The 20,934-nt window shown below is 41.5% G+C and overlaps 1 protein-coding gene and 1 long non-coding RNA gene across 3 annotated transcripts in view; one reads left to right on the top strand and one right to left on the bottom strand.

Annotated features, from left to right (window-relative positions):
* The first annotated feature begins 886 nt into the window (after positions 1-886).
* CDYL (chromodomain Y like) overlaps positions 887-20,934 on the top strand; it is a 90,922-nt gene continuing 70,874 nt past the window's right edge. Inside the window, exon 1 of one of the 2 annotated variants that reach the window (XM_083449494.1) lies at positions 887-1,564. In XM_083449494.1, the coding sequence (XP_083305620.1) occupies positions 1,541-1,564 (24 nt within the window). In that variant the 5' untranslated portion in view covers positions 887-1,540. The remainder of the gene's footprint in view (positions 1,565-20,934) is intronic. The other variant, XM_083449493.1, reaches the window with a different exon arrangement.
* On the bottom strand, positions 14,369-19,223 carry LOC310681751. The gene is made up of 3 exons (XR_014513583.1): positions 19,102-19,223; positions 18,027-18,097; positions 14,369-15,583 (listed from the first exon to the last, which is right to left on the bottom strand). It is a non-coding gene; the product is annotated as an uncharacterized lncRNA (long non-coding RNA).

The following is a 20,934-nucleotide window of genomic DNA, read 5'->3' as shown; positions in this document are numbered from 1 at the left end:
AAATGGATATGCAATAATTGGAAAGAATGGTGAGTTTGTAGGAAGAGAATGTAGAAATGCTGGTCTGATGAACAGATGGGAGATAATGGGATACATATAGAGGGTGGGTGAGAAAACGATTTGGTAGTTTGTAGGTGGAAGGGAATGGCAGTCTGAATGGGCAAAAATATTTTATGAATGTAGAGCCTATGGATGGGTGGGGATGTTGGGAGATGACGTGAGATGAATGTAGAAGAGATGAGAAGGTGGAAAAGGCAATGGGCTGATGGTGCGATGATGTGGGCATGAAGTTGCATGGAAGTAAAACCTAAAGGGGACAGGCAAATGAGTAGATGGAAAGGATGATCGTGTTAGGTGGTTAAACCAAATCACCATTGGAAGGGAAGGAGTCTGAAACGACAGAACTAGATGAAGAGGGGCTGAAGGGTTGGCTAAGCAAAGATGGGAAGGTTGAAGGCGGACAGAACAGATGGAGGTGAAGTTGATGAATGGGTGGACCTGAAGGCTACATGGGCAAAGGGTGCTGGGGTTGAGCAGAGGAAGTGGTGAGGTACTGGGTGCCTGCTTCCTTGGGTCTGGGGGCTTGAAGGGCAGCTCTGCCGTCCCCCCAACCCACCTCAGCACAATCTGAGTGGTGGTGGCCTTTTTTAATGGGTGGGGGGAGAGGTGGGGACCCCCAACCTCCTCAAAAAGTTGGGTCCAGCTCTCCCTCCATGGTTGCTACCAGCACCAGCAGCGACGGAGCCCACGGAACACCAGCGCCCCCAACCCCAGACCACCCCCCACTTCCCGCTGCTGCTCCTCCTCCTCCTCCAATCCCCTCCCCTCCCGTCGCTCCTCCCCCTTCCTCCCGGCGGCCATTGGCCCAATCCCCGCCGCCCCCTCGCGCCGCCGCTCAGCTGAGGAGACAATGGGCGATCAAAGGAGGGGAGGGGGAGGAGGAGGAAGAGGATGGCGCTAGGCGAGGCTGGAGCCCGGGCGTGTGGCACTCTCTCTGCGCTCGATTAGTGAGCCTAGTGGGAGGCTCGGCCAGGCGAGGCAGCCGACGGAGGGACGCCCGAGCGGCGGCGGCGGCAGCGGGTGAGGGGAGTCGCCGCTGCTGCAGCTGCCTCCTCCTCGCGCGCGCGGCGGCGGCGCCCCCCCGCCCCCTACACCCTCGTCGCCTTCTTCTCCCGCGCCTCGCGAGCAAAGTGTGCGAGAGTGAGTGCGAGTGCGAGTGAGCGAGAGCCCCGTTGCGCAGCTTGCTCTGCGCACAGGCACCACCACCAGCGGAGGAGGAGGAGGAGGAGGGCGGCAGAGGCACCACCAACCACCAGCAGCAGCACCACACGGGCATTGGGGGAGAGTGTTGGGGGGGGGAGAGAGAGGAGCCAGACACGCGCACACTCACTCACACACAGAGAGAAAGCAGGAGGAGGAGGAGGAAGAAGAAGAAGAAGAGGAGGGGAAAGGAGGAGAGAGGCCACGGCAGACACTCAACTGAGACAAAAGTATCTCCAAACCAGCACCCAACTCCACCTTGGGAGGCGGGCGCCTCAGCATGGCTTCCGAGGAACTCTACGAGGTAACACAGACCCCTTGTGCTTCCTCCCCCCCTAACTCCACAACCCCCTCCCACACCCCACCCCGTGGCCCCCGCCTTCCTCACTCTCGCCCCCCCCTCTATTTTAAGTGCTAACGCTTAAAAAAAAAGACACCTCAACACCCTTGCATTTCTTTCCTCTCTTTTTTCCTTGGCGGGGCCCTGTAGGCGCCCGACCGCGCTCGCGCGCGCGCTCCCGCCGGCCCGCGTGCGCGTGTTTCCAAATTGCGAGCTTTTCGCCTCCCTGCCCTCCTCCTCCCCCAGTTTCGCTAGAGAAGAGGACGGAAATATGACTGAAAGGAGGAGACGGCAAAGTGTTTGCCATTGGCTTGCGCTTTCTCTTCTTCTCCCCTCTTCTCGCCCGCCTTGCTCCACCTCTCCCCACCCCACCGCCCGGCCCCACAACCCGTCTCCCAACTCCACAGCCGCCCCCTTGCCCTCTCCGGTCTCGCCACTCGGACTCCACGAGGGAGGGGGGAGGGGAAGGGGTGGTTGGGTGGGTGCTGCCGGGTGGGTTCCGGACGGTGCGTTGCAAGAGCTGACAGCCACGACTTGCTCAGAAGCTCCTTGTGCACCCAAAGTGAGGTGGCTGTGTGCCCTCCCCCTCCCCGTAGTGTGCAAAAATGCGTGCAAAAGCCATGCCCCCTCTTGGGCGGGCACGAGGAAGGGTTTCTTTCTTTCCTGGGGTCGTCTTTTGAAACTGCATTGACATCTTAGCCTTGCAGCAAGCCAGCTGAGTTGATGCACAGCATGAAACATTCAAAAACGATATGCCTCCACGTTGTTGTTTTTTTGCAGGAAGGCAAGTTTTCCTTTTAAAAAAAAGACTATGGTGGGGGTAGGTTCAGAGCTGGTGCTAAAGAGACGTCATCCTTTTTGCACTACTATGTGATCCTGTGGTAATAATTGGAGTCTTTAGCTTTGCCAGCGAAGGGGGCAACCGCTTTAACTTTGAATTTCAAGTTTTCACATCTCTAATGTATGTGGATGCACACTGGAAATCTTCTTCAACGCAACTTCCTGGTTTTGATATTTACGAAATGTTGTATTAGGGCTCTGCAACAATAATTATTTTGGAACCATTGGAACCCATTTGATAAATATCGGTTCACTGAAAAGACAATACATATTTAGAGTGTGTGTTGGTATTTTTAGATTGCTACTGTTTATCTGAATCTGAATTTTTAAGAAAGAACTGAAATATACTGGAAAAAAGTATGAAACTTGGGTCTGCAATCCTAAACACAATAGTAGGGAGCAAGCCCTGCTGAACACATTGGAACTTTCTTCTGAGTAAACATGAATAGGATTGCGCAACTAAGTGCCTTGCCAGTGTACTAGGAGGAACTTCTTGTGAATGAGGGATAGATCCTATTCAGTCAATAGAAAAATGGCTATACACATGTTTGTTTTGAGTGAGTTTGATGAATAAAGTTTCTGAACCACTAAACCAATAATAGGAAGGTTTGGTATCTCATAGTTAATGGTTGTGAAGACTTCAACCGTCTTCAGAGTTGAAGCCAAACTAAGCCTTGGATGAAATGTGGGAGAAAGAAAAAAACTTTATGACTGAGTTCACTAAATTAGCTTTACTCAAACCTGTAATTGAATGCTTTGGTGATCAAGGCAGATGACTTCATGGAGTGGTCGCCTGTGGATCAACAGTTAATATGGACTTCAACCATTAAGGTGGTAATCAATGTATCATTCAGTCATGCTTATTAGCTATGGAAACTGATGTCTCTTAGTCGCACTAACTAAATGAGTTGGAAAGGTGATTAGGACATTAAGGCATAAAAATATACCAGATGCTGGATACATTTGGGACCTATCCAGGGCCTGTAATACTTCATTAACTGAAGTAAGTTGGCCAATCCCATGAGTAAGGTTGTTGATATGGAAACATTCTTTTCAAATATTTTGTCTTATTTTTTAGAGCACTATAGATCATGAATTGTGGTTCTTTTTACAAATAGACTCACTATTGAAATATATTAACACTGTTTAAAAATGCCAGAGTTGCTTGATGATTGTTGTCCTTCATGCCAAGTTTCAGGTAGAAGACAGCTGAGTCTGGCTATGCCTATGAAGGGGTGAACAGATATCCCAGTTAAGTGGGATAGATGTCTTGGTCAGATACAGCTGTGATGCCGTCTGGTCCTGTATTGAATTCTGCAGTGATTTGTTGGGAATTGCTAATGTACGGTGCTAAATGAAAGGGGGAGGCCATGGTCTCTTTTTGGCGCATTGGGGTGTTTATCCTTCAGAGTTGGAATGCAGTGGCATTGAGTTTGGTCTAAATGATGAACATGATGTAAAGATTTACAGCTGTCTTTGCCATGATATTTTTTGGAACTACAAACAAAAAAACTATCAAAGGAATATAAATTTTGATTACTGGATGTTTTAGAAATAAAAGAAACTCCTTGGAAATTCTATCTTTCCCATGAAATACTTTTGCTGTTTATGGTTGAAAAATATGGATTGTTGAGTTTTATAATTATATATATATTTATAATTTTATAATTTTTATTTAGTGCTAAGAATAATATTCGAGAGAGTTCTCTGCAACTCAAAGAAAAGCAACTTGACAGACCAACATTTTGGTTTTTTCCTGGAAAATAACAGGTCAAATGTACTATTCTGACTGGATATAGTTCTCTTGGATTCATCTAATAGTTCAAAGCAGGATATAGAAGACCAGTTGAAGCGGATCAAAGTTTAGGAGTCTTGTACATCACTTATCTAAAAGCATTCCTGAAGTTATAAGTCAAGCATTCATTCAAGGAGTTGGATAAAGTCATTGAATGTGTCTGTCTTTCATCTTTTCACCTGAATTTATACACATGGAATTTTGCTCTTTATTAATGGCATCACAGTATTCTCATATTAGGATATTCTATGCACATTTTTTACTTGAAATTTAAGCAAAATCTATAGGTTGTTTGACTCTGAATTAAATATCCACCACTTATCTCTAGAAGCCTGAGGAACAGACAACTTGCTTTGCTAACTTACCCAACACATGACCCAAGCAATACTACTTTTGGGGATTATTTCTCTTACTTGGATTTTGGAATTAATAATTTCACCAAGTTATCTCAGATGGTGAATCTTAAACATCTTTTTTTATGAAGATAATGGGATTTTAAGTACAATGAACCGGTTTGTTTTTGGTTTGTTTGTTTTTTAGGATGGGTGCTCTATACACAATCATCTTAATATGTTTGTACTGTATCAGTTTCAAAATATCAAAATTTTGGCCCTCCATTAAGTAGGCATGATCTAGAACTGTATGCTGTTGATTTGACAATACTCATAATTTAAACAAAAATAAATCAAAATATTAAGCCCATTAATTATGTTGAGGCTTTTTCAGATTGGTGACAGGGTAGTTGTTTGTGTTCTTTTTGCATGTGTTGCAGTGGGGAAGAAAATGAGGACAACAGCAAATGAATAATACTCAAAGCCCATCTGTACCCATATGAAATTGCCTGATTATTGTGATTTTCAGAGGCCCTTCTTTGGGTACCCATCTTTGAAGATGAGATGGGTGGTAACTGAGGATAGGGCCTTCTTGGTGGTGGCACTGTTGCTCTGGACAATCTGTAGTTGCTCTAATAAGTAACATCAATGACTGGTGTTTCTTTATTCCTGACCTATACTGTCTTCTAGATTTGGGGCAGTTTGTATTCTGAAAGGGTGTATACTAGATAACACACTATGTGTGTTAAAACATGTGCTTACTTCAAATACTGGCCATCAAATGACAGCCCAAGTAAAAAGATTCAGCAGTTCCAAATTTTGTTCAGGTTTTGGTGATTGTCTAGGAAATGGATGAACCAGACAGGCAGGCATGGCTAATTCTTCTCGGTGTGTCCTTGCTGTTCAGATTTGACACATGTATGGAATAATTAAGATAATATCAATTGAACTGATAATTATAATGGGAAGTAGGGTCTCAAGTAAATAGGAACCAGGGAACTTCCAAATAGTATTGAGTTACTAGCACTACGATGCTCAACTAAATTTTGAACCTAGCTAGCTATATTGTTTATGGCAAGCAGCTACTGTTGAGTTTTATTGGTGAATGAGACAATTTAAATTTAGTTGGTGTGTGAGTTTCGTATTTAAAATGGAAGCTATAGTCATCACAAGAATTCGGGGTGTACAACTGTATTGTAACCATTACTCACAATTGAATAGAAATAAGAGAGAAAGGCATCAATATGGAAAAAGACAACATTGAAACAAACCAAACTGGACAAAAGCTGAGCTTTGTACATGTTGGAGATTCTTGAGGCTTCAAAGCTCCCCGTAGTATGGAAGACGGTGAACTAGGTTGATTATGAAAATGGCTTTAAATGTGAATGCAGAGAAGAGGAAAGCTGGCAAGAGCTAAAGTGGGACAGAGAGTGCTATAATGTAGTGGTCAATTTGCAGAATTGGCATTTCCAAAATATGTAGCACATCTCCAGTGTTTCCGGATGTGTGGTAGGTTTGCAGTAGGGAACTTCAGCCAGTAGCAACTCCCTGATATATGCCCATTGTGAGCCTGGAGACTCCCAGCTCCCCTTTACGTTTTATGTAAAAAGGTAAAGGGGACCCCTGACCATTAGGTCCAGTCGTGACCAACTCTGGGGTTGTGGCGCTCATCTCGCTTTATTGGCCGAGGGAGCCGGCGTACAGCTTCCGGGTCATGTGGCCAGCATGACTAAGCCGATTCTGGCGAACCAGAGCAGCGCACAGAAACACCGTTTACCTTCCCACCAGAGCGGTACATATTTATCTACTTGCACTTTGACATGCTTTCGAACTGCTAGGTTGGCAGGAGCAGGGACCGAGCAACAGGAGCTCACCCCGTCACGGGGATTCGAACCGCCGACTTTCTGAATCGGCAAGCCCTAGGATCTCTGGTTTAACCCACAGCGCCACCCGTGTCTTCTTAGGAACATCTTGAAGATGCTTGTATATTCTTTTAACACTCCCTGTGCTTTGGGGGAGTGGGCTGAGTAGGTAATAATGTTATTGTTGTTCATATTTGTTGTACATATTTATCTACTTGCACTTTGACGTGCTTTCGAACTGCTAAGTTGGCAGGAGCAGGGACCGAGCAATGGGAGCTCACCCCGTTGCGGGGATTCGAACCGCGACCTTCTGATCAGCAAGTCCTAGCCTAGGCTCTGTGGTTTAACCCACAGCGCCACCCACGTCCCTTGTGCGTTTTATGTATCCTAGCATCAAGAGTGTTAACTGACCCTTAAGCATGGAGAATTTAGAAGGATATGGTTCCTGAGATGAAATGATGTGAGGAATGAAATAGAAAACTTCCCTGGTTGGTTCAGAGTCTGTGTTTCTCAAACTTGGGTCCCCAGCTGTGGTTGGACTACAACTCCCATCATCCCTAGCTAGCAGGACCAGTGGTCAAGGATGAGTTGTAGTCCAACCACAGTTGGGGACCCAGGTTTGAGAAACACTGGTTGAGACCAAAGTTTGTCGGGTCTAGCATTCTGTTGCCACAAGTGGCCAGCTAGATGCTTTGTTGGTGTTTGTTGGTAATGGTCATTCCCCCATTGTTGTTTAATCAGCGATACAAGGAGTTTGAACATGGAGGTCCTGCTTGGTTATCATGACTAACAAATGTTGATAAAATTGCCTCTATGAATTTGTCCAGTTCTTTCTTAAAGTTACCTATACCTAACCTGTCAATGCTACCCATTGATAATGAGTTCCAAGATAATAATCTGCTTGATTGTAGTATAGTATTTGGAATGGCTTGATGCCTTCTGAAGATGAATTTATTACACATATATCATATTTCTGTAAGAAATTGCATGTATCCAGTATATTTACCAAATATAGTAGCAGTGAATATATGTTGGTTTCACCATGTGTATACATGCTTGGGGATCTCTGGCTGCTGATTGTGTGAACATGAATACATGTGGTTTCCAAGTCTTAATTGGAAATATTAATCATACTCTACAGAGTGATATAATTTAGCATGTTTATTTGTATTGAGTAAACAAAGCTGAAAGCTTTGAAACTGCAGAGCTTGCCTAATATTGTATTTGTAATTGGCTTCCATTCATTGTTATCCAATGAACTTACGAAATGGAAAATTTTCTGTAGAAAAATAAAACACTAGAAAAATTTCCATGAAGAATGCCCACCTGACATGCTTGGCCCTGAGAAGAGATTATAGCTCCTGATCAAGAGTTCTTTGAGTACAGAATTCAGAATCCCGATTGTTCCTTTTTTAAAAACAACAACAACTAAAGAGCTAAGTATCCTTGATGCAAACATGATAGGTTGGATCTGGGTTGCTATATTTTGAAGAGCAAGAAAGAGGATGCTGTGATTTTAAATATCCCTACTACAGAGTGAGTCTTTTAAAAGAGGCCCTATGGAACATGTGTGCTCTGTATCCACAGGGCCTCTTAAAGGACTCATCCTGTATATCTAGGCTATAGAAGCTGTGATATATTACTGAGGGGGGCAGGAGAAGAGAAGAGGAAAGCTAGTCTTCAACCACCAGTTATGTCTGTGTCTCATCAAGAAAGTATAGCCAGAGACATTTTGGCAAATTTACAAAATCCCTGACAAAGAGGACATGTCCTGGATAAAGAGGACACATGGCAACCCTAATTAGACTTAAGTCATGTTTAGAGTAGAGCTGTTGAAATCAGTGATGCTTGGGTTGGCCATGACTAACTTGTCCAATTGACTTCATTATGTTTACTTGGATCCAACCTGTTGCATAGATATAGTAATGGTGAGTAGAGTGAGCTGTTGGTGGAAGGGTTGAAGGAAGAACACATTTCCTAGTTCATGCTTCTGAATGAGGACAAAGTGAAATGTATTTGTATGTTGTTTCTGTATATTATTTTGTTTCAAATGCTTAAATGTTTCATATTGTCCCATTGAGATATTGTGAAGTAACAATATTTGGGGAGATAAGATGTAAATAAAGTTAGTGGCTTTTTTGAGAGCATCATATGAGACCTAGCTTTAAACTAATTCCTCAGTATTATGAAAAATTATCTACTTTTAGTAAAAATGTGCATGAAATACGCAATATTATTCTTGGGTATAAATACATCCTTGCTTTAGTTGGTTATGATATTGCTCATATGCAGTTTTTTGATGCCTCATTATATTTAAACAGAACTACTCATTTGATGCTATATGGAAACTACTGCTAAGAACACTGGGTTTACAGCCCTGTTTTCAAAGTCAAAACAGTGTTTAAAAGACTAGGTTGTAAAAGCTGAAGTGGGTAGGCATTGTCTTGCACTTGTGGAGTAGTTTGAGGATAAACCTTTTACTGAGGATTGTGCTTGAGCTATTTGTTATATACTTATTTTCTCTTTAAGGAGTGAGCTGCTGGTTTTCTCTTTGTTCTTTTTTGTACTGACACATCACTGCACAGATAAGTGAGTTCTCATGGCCACAATTCTCAATTCTGTTTGCACTATTTTTGCTAGGCGGTATTTCTAACCAGTGGTGTAGGCTTTCTGGAAAATTGTGAATTAGGATAATTTGCGTAAGAAAATGTTCAGTTTCCACCAGAAAATTTTCTAATGCCCTAGAAAGTGAACTAATTTAACATGTTTATTTTGCTTGTATTTAGTAAACAAATCTTTAAAAAAAAACCTTGCCTAATATTCATTTACAGTTGGCATTCACTAATTGTTACTAATGAGCTTATGAAACAGAAAATTTTCCCTGGGGGGAAAACACTTGAGAAAATTTTTACCCAACACCACTGTTCCTAATGCTTAAATTTGTGCAAAACAACATGAGGATATTCTGAAATCATTTAAAACTTGTTTGTATTTTTTATGTGTACTAGAAGAAGAAGAAGAGGATTTTGGATTTGATATCCCGCCTTTCACTCCCTTTAAGGGAGTCTCAAAGCAGCTAACATTCTCCTTTCCCTTCCTCCCCCACAACAAACACTCTGTGAGGTGAGTGGGGCTGAGAGACTTCAAAGAAATGTGACTGGCCCAAGGTCACCCAGCAGCTGCATGTGGAGGAGCGGAGACGCGAACCCGGTTCCCCAGATTAGGAGTCTACCGCTCTTAACGACTACACCACACTGGCTCTCTACTAGTAGTGTCTACTAGTGAAGTAGACACCAGTTAGTGCAGTGTGTGGTAAGATTAACATGTAAGATTTCCCCACACCATCACAAAATTACTAGTATATTATTACAGTACCTACAATCTACCATAAAGGAGTGGTAATGTGCCCACTTCCTTAAGAGGACCACCCTGGACCCAAAGATGTTAAATAACTATTGTACAGTGGCAAAGATCCCCCTTTGGGAAAAGGTGTTTGAGAAGGTGATGTGGTGTAGTTTGAGGTCTGGCCATGGCACTGAAACAATCTTGGTTGCCTTGGCTGAGGACATTTGTCAAGAGAGATGTGGGAGTATGACCCTGCTCATTCTGTGTGATCTTTCAGCGGCTTTTGATAGTGTTGACCATGGTATCTTTTTGGAGCATCACAGGGAAGTTGGGGGCACAGTGCTTCAGTAGTTCTGATCTTAGTCTCCACAGACTTTTTCAGAAAGAAGTTGTAGGAGGAAGCTGTTTGCTACCATAGGAGCTATCCTGTGAGGTTCAATGGAGTTGCATCTTCTTTCCCATGCTATTTCAGATCCATATGGCAGTCACTGGGCGCTGTCATCAGGACATTTGGAGTGAGGTGCTAATTTGCAGATAACGCCCAGCTTTATCTCTCAATTCCACCTGAGTTGGGAGAGGCAGTTGAGGGGTTAGACCTGCGCTTGGAGGTGGTGATGTGCTGGATGTGGGCCAATAAATTAAAGCTGAATCCTGAAAAGACAGAGGGGTGTTATTTGTCTCAAGTTGGGGAGATGGCCTGTTGTGGAAGTGGTTGCACTCCCCTGGAGGATATTGTAGGTATTCCTGGATTCAGCACTGTCCCTGGACTCAGGTGGCCTCCATAGACAGCTGTGTCTTTCTTTCAGCTCCAGCTGGTTCACCATTGGACGGAAATGACTTGTAGTAATAGTACTGGGTGTTGTGAACTAGTGCCTGGAATCAGTAATGGACTGAAAGGGACATACTCGGCCTTCAGTCCCTATCTTGGAACTGAGCTGAGAAGCTGACCTCATGGCTACCACATCTAGTCTATCTCTCGTACCTTCATGGTTCCCACCACTACCACTTTGTTTGAAAACACTTTGTGAGGGAAGATACTGGTAACTTGAAAACCTATCATAATCTTGTGCCTTTTTGGTTGGTCCTTATAGAGGTGTAGCCTCTATAACTGATTTTGATTCCCCCTCCCCCCATGAATCTAGACAAGACAGAGATTCCACAACCATCCACTAATAGTTCCACTAGAACCATCAATGGATGGTTGATGTGTTAGTATTCACCCTCTGCTGGATGGGATTGCACTTGTCATACAGCATGAGGTTCACAGCATGGGGGAGCTTTTTAAATATAGTATGTATTTATTTTATTATCATTAATTAAATATAAAACCCCTCATCGGAGGATCACAGGGCTGTTGCAGTATAAAAATCATTTGGTTGTGGATAACTGGGTGCCAGCAGCAGCCCTAAGCACCTTTTATTAACTAGTTTGTGTGCTGAGGCTCTTTCTTTTATTTTTATTTTTTAAGTGTTCTGTCTCGACATAGTTATTTACACTTTGGTTATCTCAGAATTAAACTACTCTTAATTAGTTATAATTGGGACTGCCTTTGTGACAACCATTTGGGAAGTTCATCTGATTCAAAGTGCTGCAGGTGGCTTATATACGGTGGCAGTGTAGAATTTATCACATGCTATCTGTTATTACTGTTTGGTAACGGCTTTTGCCTGTAAAGTCTACCGATGTATGTTCAAGACTTTCTGCTCTTCCATATTGTTAAAATAAGAATAGCCACATCCTAAGATCTTCCATTAGAACTCCTGTTTTAGTTTAGGCCCAGACCTTGCCAGATGTGCTTTCCCTAGGCACATCTGGCAAGGGTCTGCGCAGCCAACCTTTAGGGATGTATCAAAAACACCCAGGCCTTTGGAGCTTTGGGATGCCCTTGGTTTTTTATCTTGGAGATGGAATATGTAGGATTATTAATTATTTGATAGGCGCTCTGTTCTTTTGCTTTTAGTTTGCTTGCCTTTTTTGCTTTCTCATTGTTAATGAGACTGCAAGCTGTATTGGAAGTGTGCAAGTAATCAAAGAAAGAAGGAAAGATGAACAATTGGGGTGATTTCTTTTGGGTAGCTTAATATAGTGATGGGGAACCTTTAGCTTTCCATATGGTAGTTGGATTACAGTCACTGGGCATGCTGCCTATGCTGATAAAATTAGAGTCCAACATCGCTTGGGGAGTTTCAGATTCGCTTTTGCTGGTTTACCCATTCCAGAATCTTAGAAGTCTAGAAGGTAAAGGTACCCCTGACTGTTAGATCCAGTCACGGACGACTCTGGGGTTGCGCGCTCATCTCGCTCTATAGGCCAAAGGAGCTGGTATTTGTCCATTGACAGCTTCCAGGTCATGTGGCCAGCATGACTAAGCCACTTCTGGTGAACTGGAGCAGCGCACGGAAACGCCATTTACCTTCCCGCCGGAGCGGTACCTATTTATCTACTTGTACTTTGACGTGCTTTCGAACTGCTAGGTGGGTAGGAACTGGGACCAAACAATGGGAGCTCACCATGTCACGGGGATTCAAACCGCCAACCTTCTGATCAGCAAGTCCTAGGCTCTGTGGTTTAGACCACAGTGCCACCCACGTCCCTTTAAGCAGTCTAGAACTGTAGCACAATTCCCTGTAGAGGTTGAGGTTTAGGGAGTTCACAGATGTTGCCTCAGACAAGTATTACATTATTGCAATTTGTTGATTGCAAACAGGCCTCTTTCCTCACTTTAGATGACTGCAGAGTCTTAACTACATATAAGTCGTCAATAATTATTAGTTATTTTGTTACTGTGTGGATGACCGTAGTACACTTGGTACTTGGGATTGTAGCAGATTTCAGGCTGTGGTACACATTTGTAGTACATTATCATCAGATCTAGCACATGATTAACTCAAGTGATAGCAACGCCTCACTGTTGAAATGGCACAAATTAATTGCATGCAAGGCAGAGAGCTTGAAAGCTCCTTTTCCACCATGTTTCCCTGGTGCGAAAAGCTCTCCATTGTGCTTACCAGGCTCTGTGATGCTTTTGTGAGATCTCGTGGCAACGTAGATGGCCCTATGAAATCTCACAAGAGCATGGAACCTTTTGCCCAATGTAGGGTTGAACCCATGAGCCTAGTTATGCAAAGGATCTCAGATCAAAGGTAGTACCTAACCGTGAGTGAGGTAATCTTTTATACAGCAGTTGTGTGTGCGGCATGTACTGTTGTGTTTGGTTAAGAGAAAACTCTGAAATTCCTAGGGAAACAAGCAGTGAAAAAGTGCTGGGGAATTATATGGAATTGCACCTCTCTGGCATGTGCCCCTTTATGTTTGGAAATGCAAGCCTTTCTTTCATGCTTTTTATGCATTCACAACAGCAGACGTGGTTTCATGTGATGAACACAACTGCTTCACAATGTGGTGAAGCGGCAGTACATTTGCATCAACTTAAACGCTGGTTCATCTCTGAAAGCTGACTACTCAAGCACACAACATAAAGTTTGGGATTTGTACATTTTCAAATTATTATGCTTTTAAGGCATCCACTGGGACCAAATTCATGTCTGGGAGGGGGGCAATATTTAATCTCAGGCACATTATTCTTTTTCCATGCTTGTTATCCAGTATTTTCTGTGTTGACTATCTCTTCTCTCTTTAGTAGGATGTTTGTTTATAAATAAGGCCAGATTTATGTAAGTAAAGTGAACACTGTACTTCCACATTTTATAAGATTGGGTTAGAAATACTAGGTTCCCCAGCTAATATTAGGCTCAGAAAGTACAGTTGATGTTCCATTCTCTTACTTTTTTTGAGAAGGTTAAAGAAATATTTTGGATGACAAAAAGGTTGGCCATGGTAATAAAATAGGCTTCTTTTTCAGAAATCATTGAATTTTAGCTTCAATGCATAATTCCTTTGAGAAATTGCTTTGTGGAGACAGACTTTTTTGAGCAGCCCTCATTATATCTGATCAGTTCACAAATATTTTTTTTCAGTGTTCACCTTCTAGTACCAAATTGTCGGTAGCAGTGAAAGTTGGATCCAGTTCTTCCTGCTCATCAGTAGAATTGTTTCATCTGTACAAACTGATTTGAAGTGGGGGCCTGTTCTCAATTACAGAAATGTTTGATTATGGTATATGAGCTAGGGTCACTGTTTGATATTGCAGTGTGCTGTCTTGATGTCCAAAAACGTCTCTAGTTTTAAAATCTTAGTATATCATTTCATAAAATAACATGGTAAGCAAATGTATTTTCTATAATTAATGTGTGGAACAAATGAACTTTAGAGCTCACTAACTCACATCAAGCACTTAAGCCATGCTGTGCAAGATTTTCTATTACATGGGTGTTGCCTTGTGTCACGAAGGTTAAAGTTAGACATACTAAACTGCCTTGCTATTTTAGAAACTGTCTTGCAAATATATAAAAGCAGCAATTCTAAGTACACTTACTAGGGGGAAAGTGCTGTTAAACTCAGTAGAATTTACCTCTGTGTAAATCTGCTTAGATTTAGGCTTTAAGAAAATAAATGTGTTTGTAGAAATGAAGCCACAATTGTGTTTTTTTTTAAATCTACAATGCTGGCTGGGGGTGGGACAGGAATCCTGGATTGTTTGTTCTGCTGTTTGCAGTGCAGGTGACTGAAGATTTTTGATCTTGGCCTCTTAAGCATTGATGTTAGTGCCTTGGCATTTGAAATATTTTTTCATCCTTGAAATTGGCCATGCAAATGAGAAGATGTAATTGCAGTGTGGCAGAAAATTATCTCAGTTGCACATTTACCAAATGTATGTGATGGAAGCTGAAGGCTGTATCCAGCTAAGTTCTGCGGAGAGTAGTATATCCATTGAAATGAATGGACCTAAGTTAGTCATGTCCTTATTTTCGATGAGTCTAATTGTGTAGAATTAACACTGGCTACAACCCTGAAAATTTGGAGCAAATACTCTTATTTTTTTCAAGAAATCTGATTAAATAGTGCAAAAATGGAAGTGAGGGGATTTTTAAATTTTTATTTTGCCCTTTATAAATCAAGAGTGAGTCTCTTATTTTACCTCTAGCTGAACTTCTAAGGTTAGCTGTAGCTCAGTATTCACCATACAGGACAAGCAAAGCAATGCTAAGTATTAGCAGAATGGGTAGCCAAAGTGTTTTCATGGTAGCCTTTGCCAAACCTGTGCTTATGAGAGGTGTGTTGTACTTGTAGCTGAGATAGGGCAAATTTCAGGTTTATAGAAATTTGTTTTTCTATATTACCAATATAGCTAATGTCATCCTATGCCATGTCTATTTCTGCCAAAGAGATCTCCTTGCTGAGAAGCCCCTTCTTCTTCATAGACAGGTATATGGCCAAACAACTTAACATGGGAGTCCGGTTATTGCAGTTTTATCCCCTTATAGGCTAACTGAATGTATACACTCACAGCCAAGTTTGCTGCCAGGAAAGGAGTTCTTGCCATTTTCACCCTTGAGTCCTCCCCCCTGACCATACCTAAGTCCTACCCACACTAAGAGCCTGTAAGGCACCTGGTACCTATGTGATATACAGAAAATAAATTTATGGTAATGAAAACATGAGAAGATGTGGCAACGGTAGTGAATGCTGAACATTTGTCTGAGCAGTTTAGTACTCAAAACACACCTGCTAAGTTGCGACTTCAGGTTGCAGTCCTGTGTGTTCACTTGAATGTAAGCCTTATTGACTGCAGAGCGACTTGTTTCTGAGCAGATGTGTGCAGGGTTGAGCTACAGCACATGAGACCCTTGAAGCTGTGCAGTGTTCTTCAAAGAATACTTTAGTGTCTCTCAGTTTTGAGCCGATGTACCTAAAAATGTGATAAATACAATTTCATCTTTATTAAATTTCTGTACTGTCCTTCATCCAAGGATCGCAGAACGGTTTACAATATAAAACCACAAAAACACCTAACATGGTAGGAAACAAATACAATACCCCCTCCCGCAGTTTAAGAGGCCATAGATTGTTTAATTAGCCAAAGGCCTGGGAGAAGAGGAATGTTTTTGCCTAGAGATATGTAATGAAGGCACCAGACAAGCCTCACCGGGGAGAGCATTCATAAGTTAATATATAGTAGCATTTTGCTTCACCTAGTTTAAAGTAAACCCAGCTTAAATATTTTACTAGCTTTTCTTCCTTTGCCAATCTTGTTAAAGGTGACTCAGCCCCTTGAAGTTGAGTTGATATATGAACTTGATGTATTGACTTAATGTTTGCACACACAAGATGTGATCCTTCCATTTACAGCAGCGTTGAGGAACTTCCAGCCCATGGGTCTGATTAGGCCTGCCAATTTGGCCTGCCATGCGGTTTCGGCCAAGTCGCACCTACCTGCCCCATACCTGATGTCATATATAATGTCAGACTGGTATAGTTACCACCTACTGCCGGAAGCAGGATTTCCAGCCACTGTCAATCAGCTGATTGCTGGTGCTTGCAGGGCACTGTGCCCTTTACCCATGTGGTTTGACTTCAAACAGGAAAATGGCTCACCTGCTTTCATTGTGATATCAGGTGACAGTTAAGTGGACTGGCTATGGAATAGGGGTGGCAGTGACAAAGAGGGATGTGTTATGCTCTGTGGTCCCTATCTGTACCTGCATGGGAAATCCTTGTGTCATTAGTATTTTAATGATATTTCTATGCTTTGCTTAAAAATGCATACTTAAAATGGGAGGAGAGAATAAGTGGAATGTTTGTTTGTTTAATAGAACTCTAAAGTACTGTAGTCCTTTAACACCTTTCTTTCTGAATGCCTGTTTTAGCACTAGGCCTGATGAACAATTTGTGCTGATCTGTGAAAAAATTGTGTTCCCAATATTTGTAAGATTGGCTACAGCCTGAATGGGAGAGAAACAGTAGAAAGAACTATGGTGGATTATAGTGCACCATGCTATCCCATTTAAGGTTTAAAACTGTTTGTTTCTTTTCACTATAAAAGATGTTGGAAGTGCATGTTCTTCCCCAGTTTCAAAATTCCATTTAAAAAACATTCAGGCTTGCATTTGGATAGGAGAGGGGATATGTTTTTCTTTTCCATGCTAATTGTGTAGGTTTGAGCTCTGCAAACATTGCATAACAATAGGGCAGGGCATGATCTTTAGTCACTCCTCTCCCTGCTCTGCTCAGGGCTTGGTGACGCTGTTGCCCTCCTCCTGATTCAAGTGCAGAAGGGATATGTACGTGTGGCTTGCTGGGAGAGAGAAGGGTGTCATCCTAATTATTACATTGCATTACATTTTTGTGTATTTAAAACTGGCAGTCATTATTTCTTTAGTGTGAGGTATGTTGGATGCTAGACATGCAGGTAGGTCTGAGCAGTATTAGAAACTCAGATTTATAAGCTAGGTGCCAAATGACTCCTTAAACCAGGGTTACAGTCGCCAAAATGGAATGCCTAGTTGCCATTTTGGGGCCAGACTGTAGCTAGGCAAAAATGAAATCTGCTGATCTCCTCATTGCCACAACGCAAACACTTAATAGTGGAAGTGTATTATTTCCATGTTTCTTGTAGCAGTTGCATGAGTTAGAAATCGGCTAGGAAGAATGTCCTTCTTAGCAATTAACTTGAGAGTGTAACTTACTTCAAAGGTAAATATTTTGATCAGAATAAAAATTCTTCCAATAGAAGAAGATGAGCTGCATTGTTTAAATAGCTGTTTTTGACCTCTTTATGTAGATTGAAAATTGAAGAGTAATTGTGTATGTGTGTGCACTCTAGTTATAAAGACGTTTAATGTTTTATGATAGTCTTAAGTGTTGTTGTTTATCTCTGTCCTTCTCTGTGTAAAACTACATGTGTAGATAATACAGCTATTCCATTCTACTTAATTTCAGCACTCATTCAATGTAGCACATAGGCTGAAATATTATCAAGGCACCTTGTTAATATTTCTGCATTTTGAGACAATTGCTTATATTCTTGGCTGTCTAGTTCCCCATATGCAGTGTGCCAGTCCACACATTCAGAAGGAATACTTTTAAAAAAGTAAAACTGAATAAAATTAAAATATATTTATTTAAGAGAATTATAGGCCAGCTTTAAGGCCAAGCTCTGTCAGGACAGCTTCCATCATAAAATATTAAAATGCAACATGAATTTGATTGTTATTATCAGACACCAATAAAACCAGCAGTAGCAAAAAAAAAGCAAACACCATTCTGCCCAGGAACGAAAAAGCAATATGTAACTATGTCCACAGACCCATCAATGTGTGGTAAGATGGTAGTCAAGTAATAAATCAGAGCACCTGTCAAGGATAGGCAAGCAGAAGACCAGTAACTTTTTAACCATTCCTTAGAAGATCTGTATGATTGTGACCTGTAAGAAAAAAGCTGGTAGTGAGTTCCAAAGCTCTGCAGCTGGTTTTGATAATACTTTCAGGTTAATAGAATTTAAGCAAGAGTTGTGCTTTAGTGATCTTGGATAATTGATCTTTCCCCATAGTTGATGTAGTCTCCCTGACAGTTCAGCTCTATATCTAGGATTGAAAGACTCTGCATAGCACATTTAATGACACTTCAGAGGGTCTTTCAGAAGTGGCTTTTCAGAGGACGCATGGAGTTGCATTGGACTTTCCCGACTCCTATCCCAATGTGTGTTTGGTGTCAGGCATTTGTACCATTTATTTTTTCCAAAATGGCGCCTGGCAGATGGCAAAGATTTCTGCCACCCCCACCTTAGGAACCCTCATAGTGAGTTTCACAACAATAGCTCAAGAGGTGGCCAAAAGGATACCAAAAAAAAAACCAAGCAAAGTCATGCCAAAGCAACTTTTTGGGCTGCCATATTGATTCAAAGCGGCACCCAGCGCCCAAACATCAGTGAAAATCACCAGGCCAACCTTTGGGAATCCTTGTGCCGAGTTTGGAAATAATATCTGAAAAGGCGTTCAGTTTCACAGAAAACAGACAGCCTACTTTCCAAAATATGTAATAGATAGAAAAAGTAGTCTGCATTCTGAAGGCATGGTAAGCCTTAAACCATGGCTTTCCACATGCTAATACACAACACTGGAATGCTTCCAGTGTGCTCCTCTTTAGTTTGAGCAGCAAACCATGATCAGTTAGTTTTTCTCAAGAAATGTAAAAACCAGAAAAACATCCAAAGTGAACCCCAAAACAAAACAGAATGTGTCTCAAGATGCTGAAAAGATATGGATGTTATTTTCAAAGCAGCCCAATTTTGGCCAATTACTGTTTAAAGTCCTCCTTCAGGGGCTGTATAAACAAAGACGATGCATTGCATGAATCATATATACTCAACATTTAAAAACAAACTAAATTGGTTGTATACAAATTGCATATAAGCTTATCTCTACTTACCTAAATTGAAAAACAGCCTGCCGAGATCTCAGCAAGAAATATATCCCATTCATATTAACTGGAGACTGGAATTGTTGTCTGAAGGCAACCAGTTGTATATCTTCTAAAGAGTAATAGGCAGGTGTTGTTAATACATGATTAAAAAAAAAAAATCAAGGATCATGATTTACGGCAAGAAAGCATATAAAATAGTGCATAACGCATTTGATTATACCAGTTGAGATTGTTATTGGTGTCAATAATATCTTGCCACCTGTATTCTTGCAGTGAAGGATCACAATGAAAGTAAAAGGTAATCACTGGAATGTAGATAAAAACTGCCAGCAGTCAGCTATGCAGGTGACTTTAGTTTGCTAACTAGAATGAGGGAAAGCTATACTGAAATAAGGCATCCACAGACAGCTAGGACAAGTAAAAATCAACAAGGAAACTGTGTGTGTGTGTGTATTGCTTCTAAAAAGCCACAGCCACATTTTGGGTTCAGTTGAAGGCAACTTTTAACAACTTTGCACATTTCTACAATATTTTGTAATATTAAAACCAGGATAGCATCAACTGAAGTCACTAACTTTACCTTTGTAAAGCTGATTTGGAGAAATGAAAATCTACATCTATACTTGACAATGAATCTTCATCATCTCTGTTGCATGATAAACAGAAGAAAAATAATAAATGAACAACTCAGGATGGTTACATAGGTAAGAAGAGCTTTCAAGTACTTAATACATTGCTATCCGAGTTCCAGATGTTCATAAATTGCAATTTTAGAACAAATCTCAACAGTAGGTTGAGACTAGAGAAATAATAGGATAGGAAAACTGAAAATGGAGCTGATACCAATGAAGACAATGGGATGGACAGGTTGTAAGTTACCAGTACTTGAACTTGGTTCCCATTGACTTCAGTGGAACTTCACTTATTCATTACTAACTTGTACCATTGGTTTTAAATGAGACTTCCGTTCAACCAACTTAATCTGGATTTAACCCATTGAAGTGGAATCCCAACTATATGCATAGTAAAATGTCTATGGAAAACCAGGAAACTTTGGTTTCAAGACAAAATGTGAAGAATCAGAAATCTTTGCTGAATAGCCAAAACAAACAAACATAAAGCAAAGCATGAAATATTTTGTGCTGAACTAATTTTTTCAAGAGGGGAATTTGAGGAACTGATACAGACAGTGGTGGCGAGAAATGAAGTTTGAGGCCTAATAGGCAAAGACAAAAGTAAAAACCTGACAAATTGCCAAGTCCAAATGGCATCCACCCAAGAGTTGTCAAAGAACTCAAATGGGAAATCTTCTAACAAAAGATGCAACTTGTTCCTCAGATCAGTCTCCAATGTAAAAGTGACCAATGTAACACTTTTTTTAAAAAAAAAAGGGACCAGGGGGGTCTTGGAAATTATAGACTGCTTAGCTTAACATCTCTTCTGGGAAGACTGGTGGAAATTTTTTGTTACGGATAAAATAATCATATAGAAGAACAAGCCCTGCTGAAACAGAACTAGCCTCCCAAATGCTTCCTTTTCCTGTTGATGGCCCATGCTTTTCTGGTGGTAAAGGCTGTGTTCTTCTAATTTTAATATGAAACTAACTTAATTGTCAGTGGTTCGAGTTTTCTTACCTTTAGTCATAAAGAAATGTGGAGATAAACCTTACTTCTTGTTGACCGCCATCTTTACAGCTGCAAGGAAGTGTATTTATCTGTTGGAACTGATTTCCAAATCACAGGTGGAACTCAGCATAGCGCTAGGAGATTGTTCTGCCAGTGCAAGTTGTTCTGGGGGTTCTTCCAACCCTGCAGAGTGGATTTGGGGGAAGCGCTGTGG

Source organism: Podarcis tiliguerta (genome assembly GCF_965153285.1).
Source record: "Podarcis tiliguerta genome assembly, chromosome: 7".
Taxonomy (NCBI): domain Eukaryota; kingdom Metazoa; phylum Chordata; class Lepidosauria; order Squamata; family Lacertidae; genus Podarcis; species Podarcis tiliguerta.
This window is presented reverse-complemented; position numbering and strand designations above follow the sequence as displayed.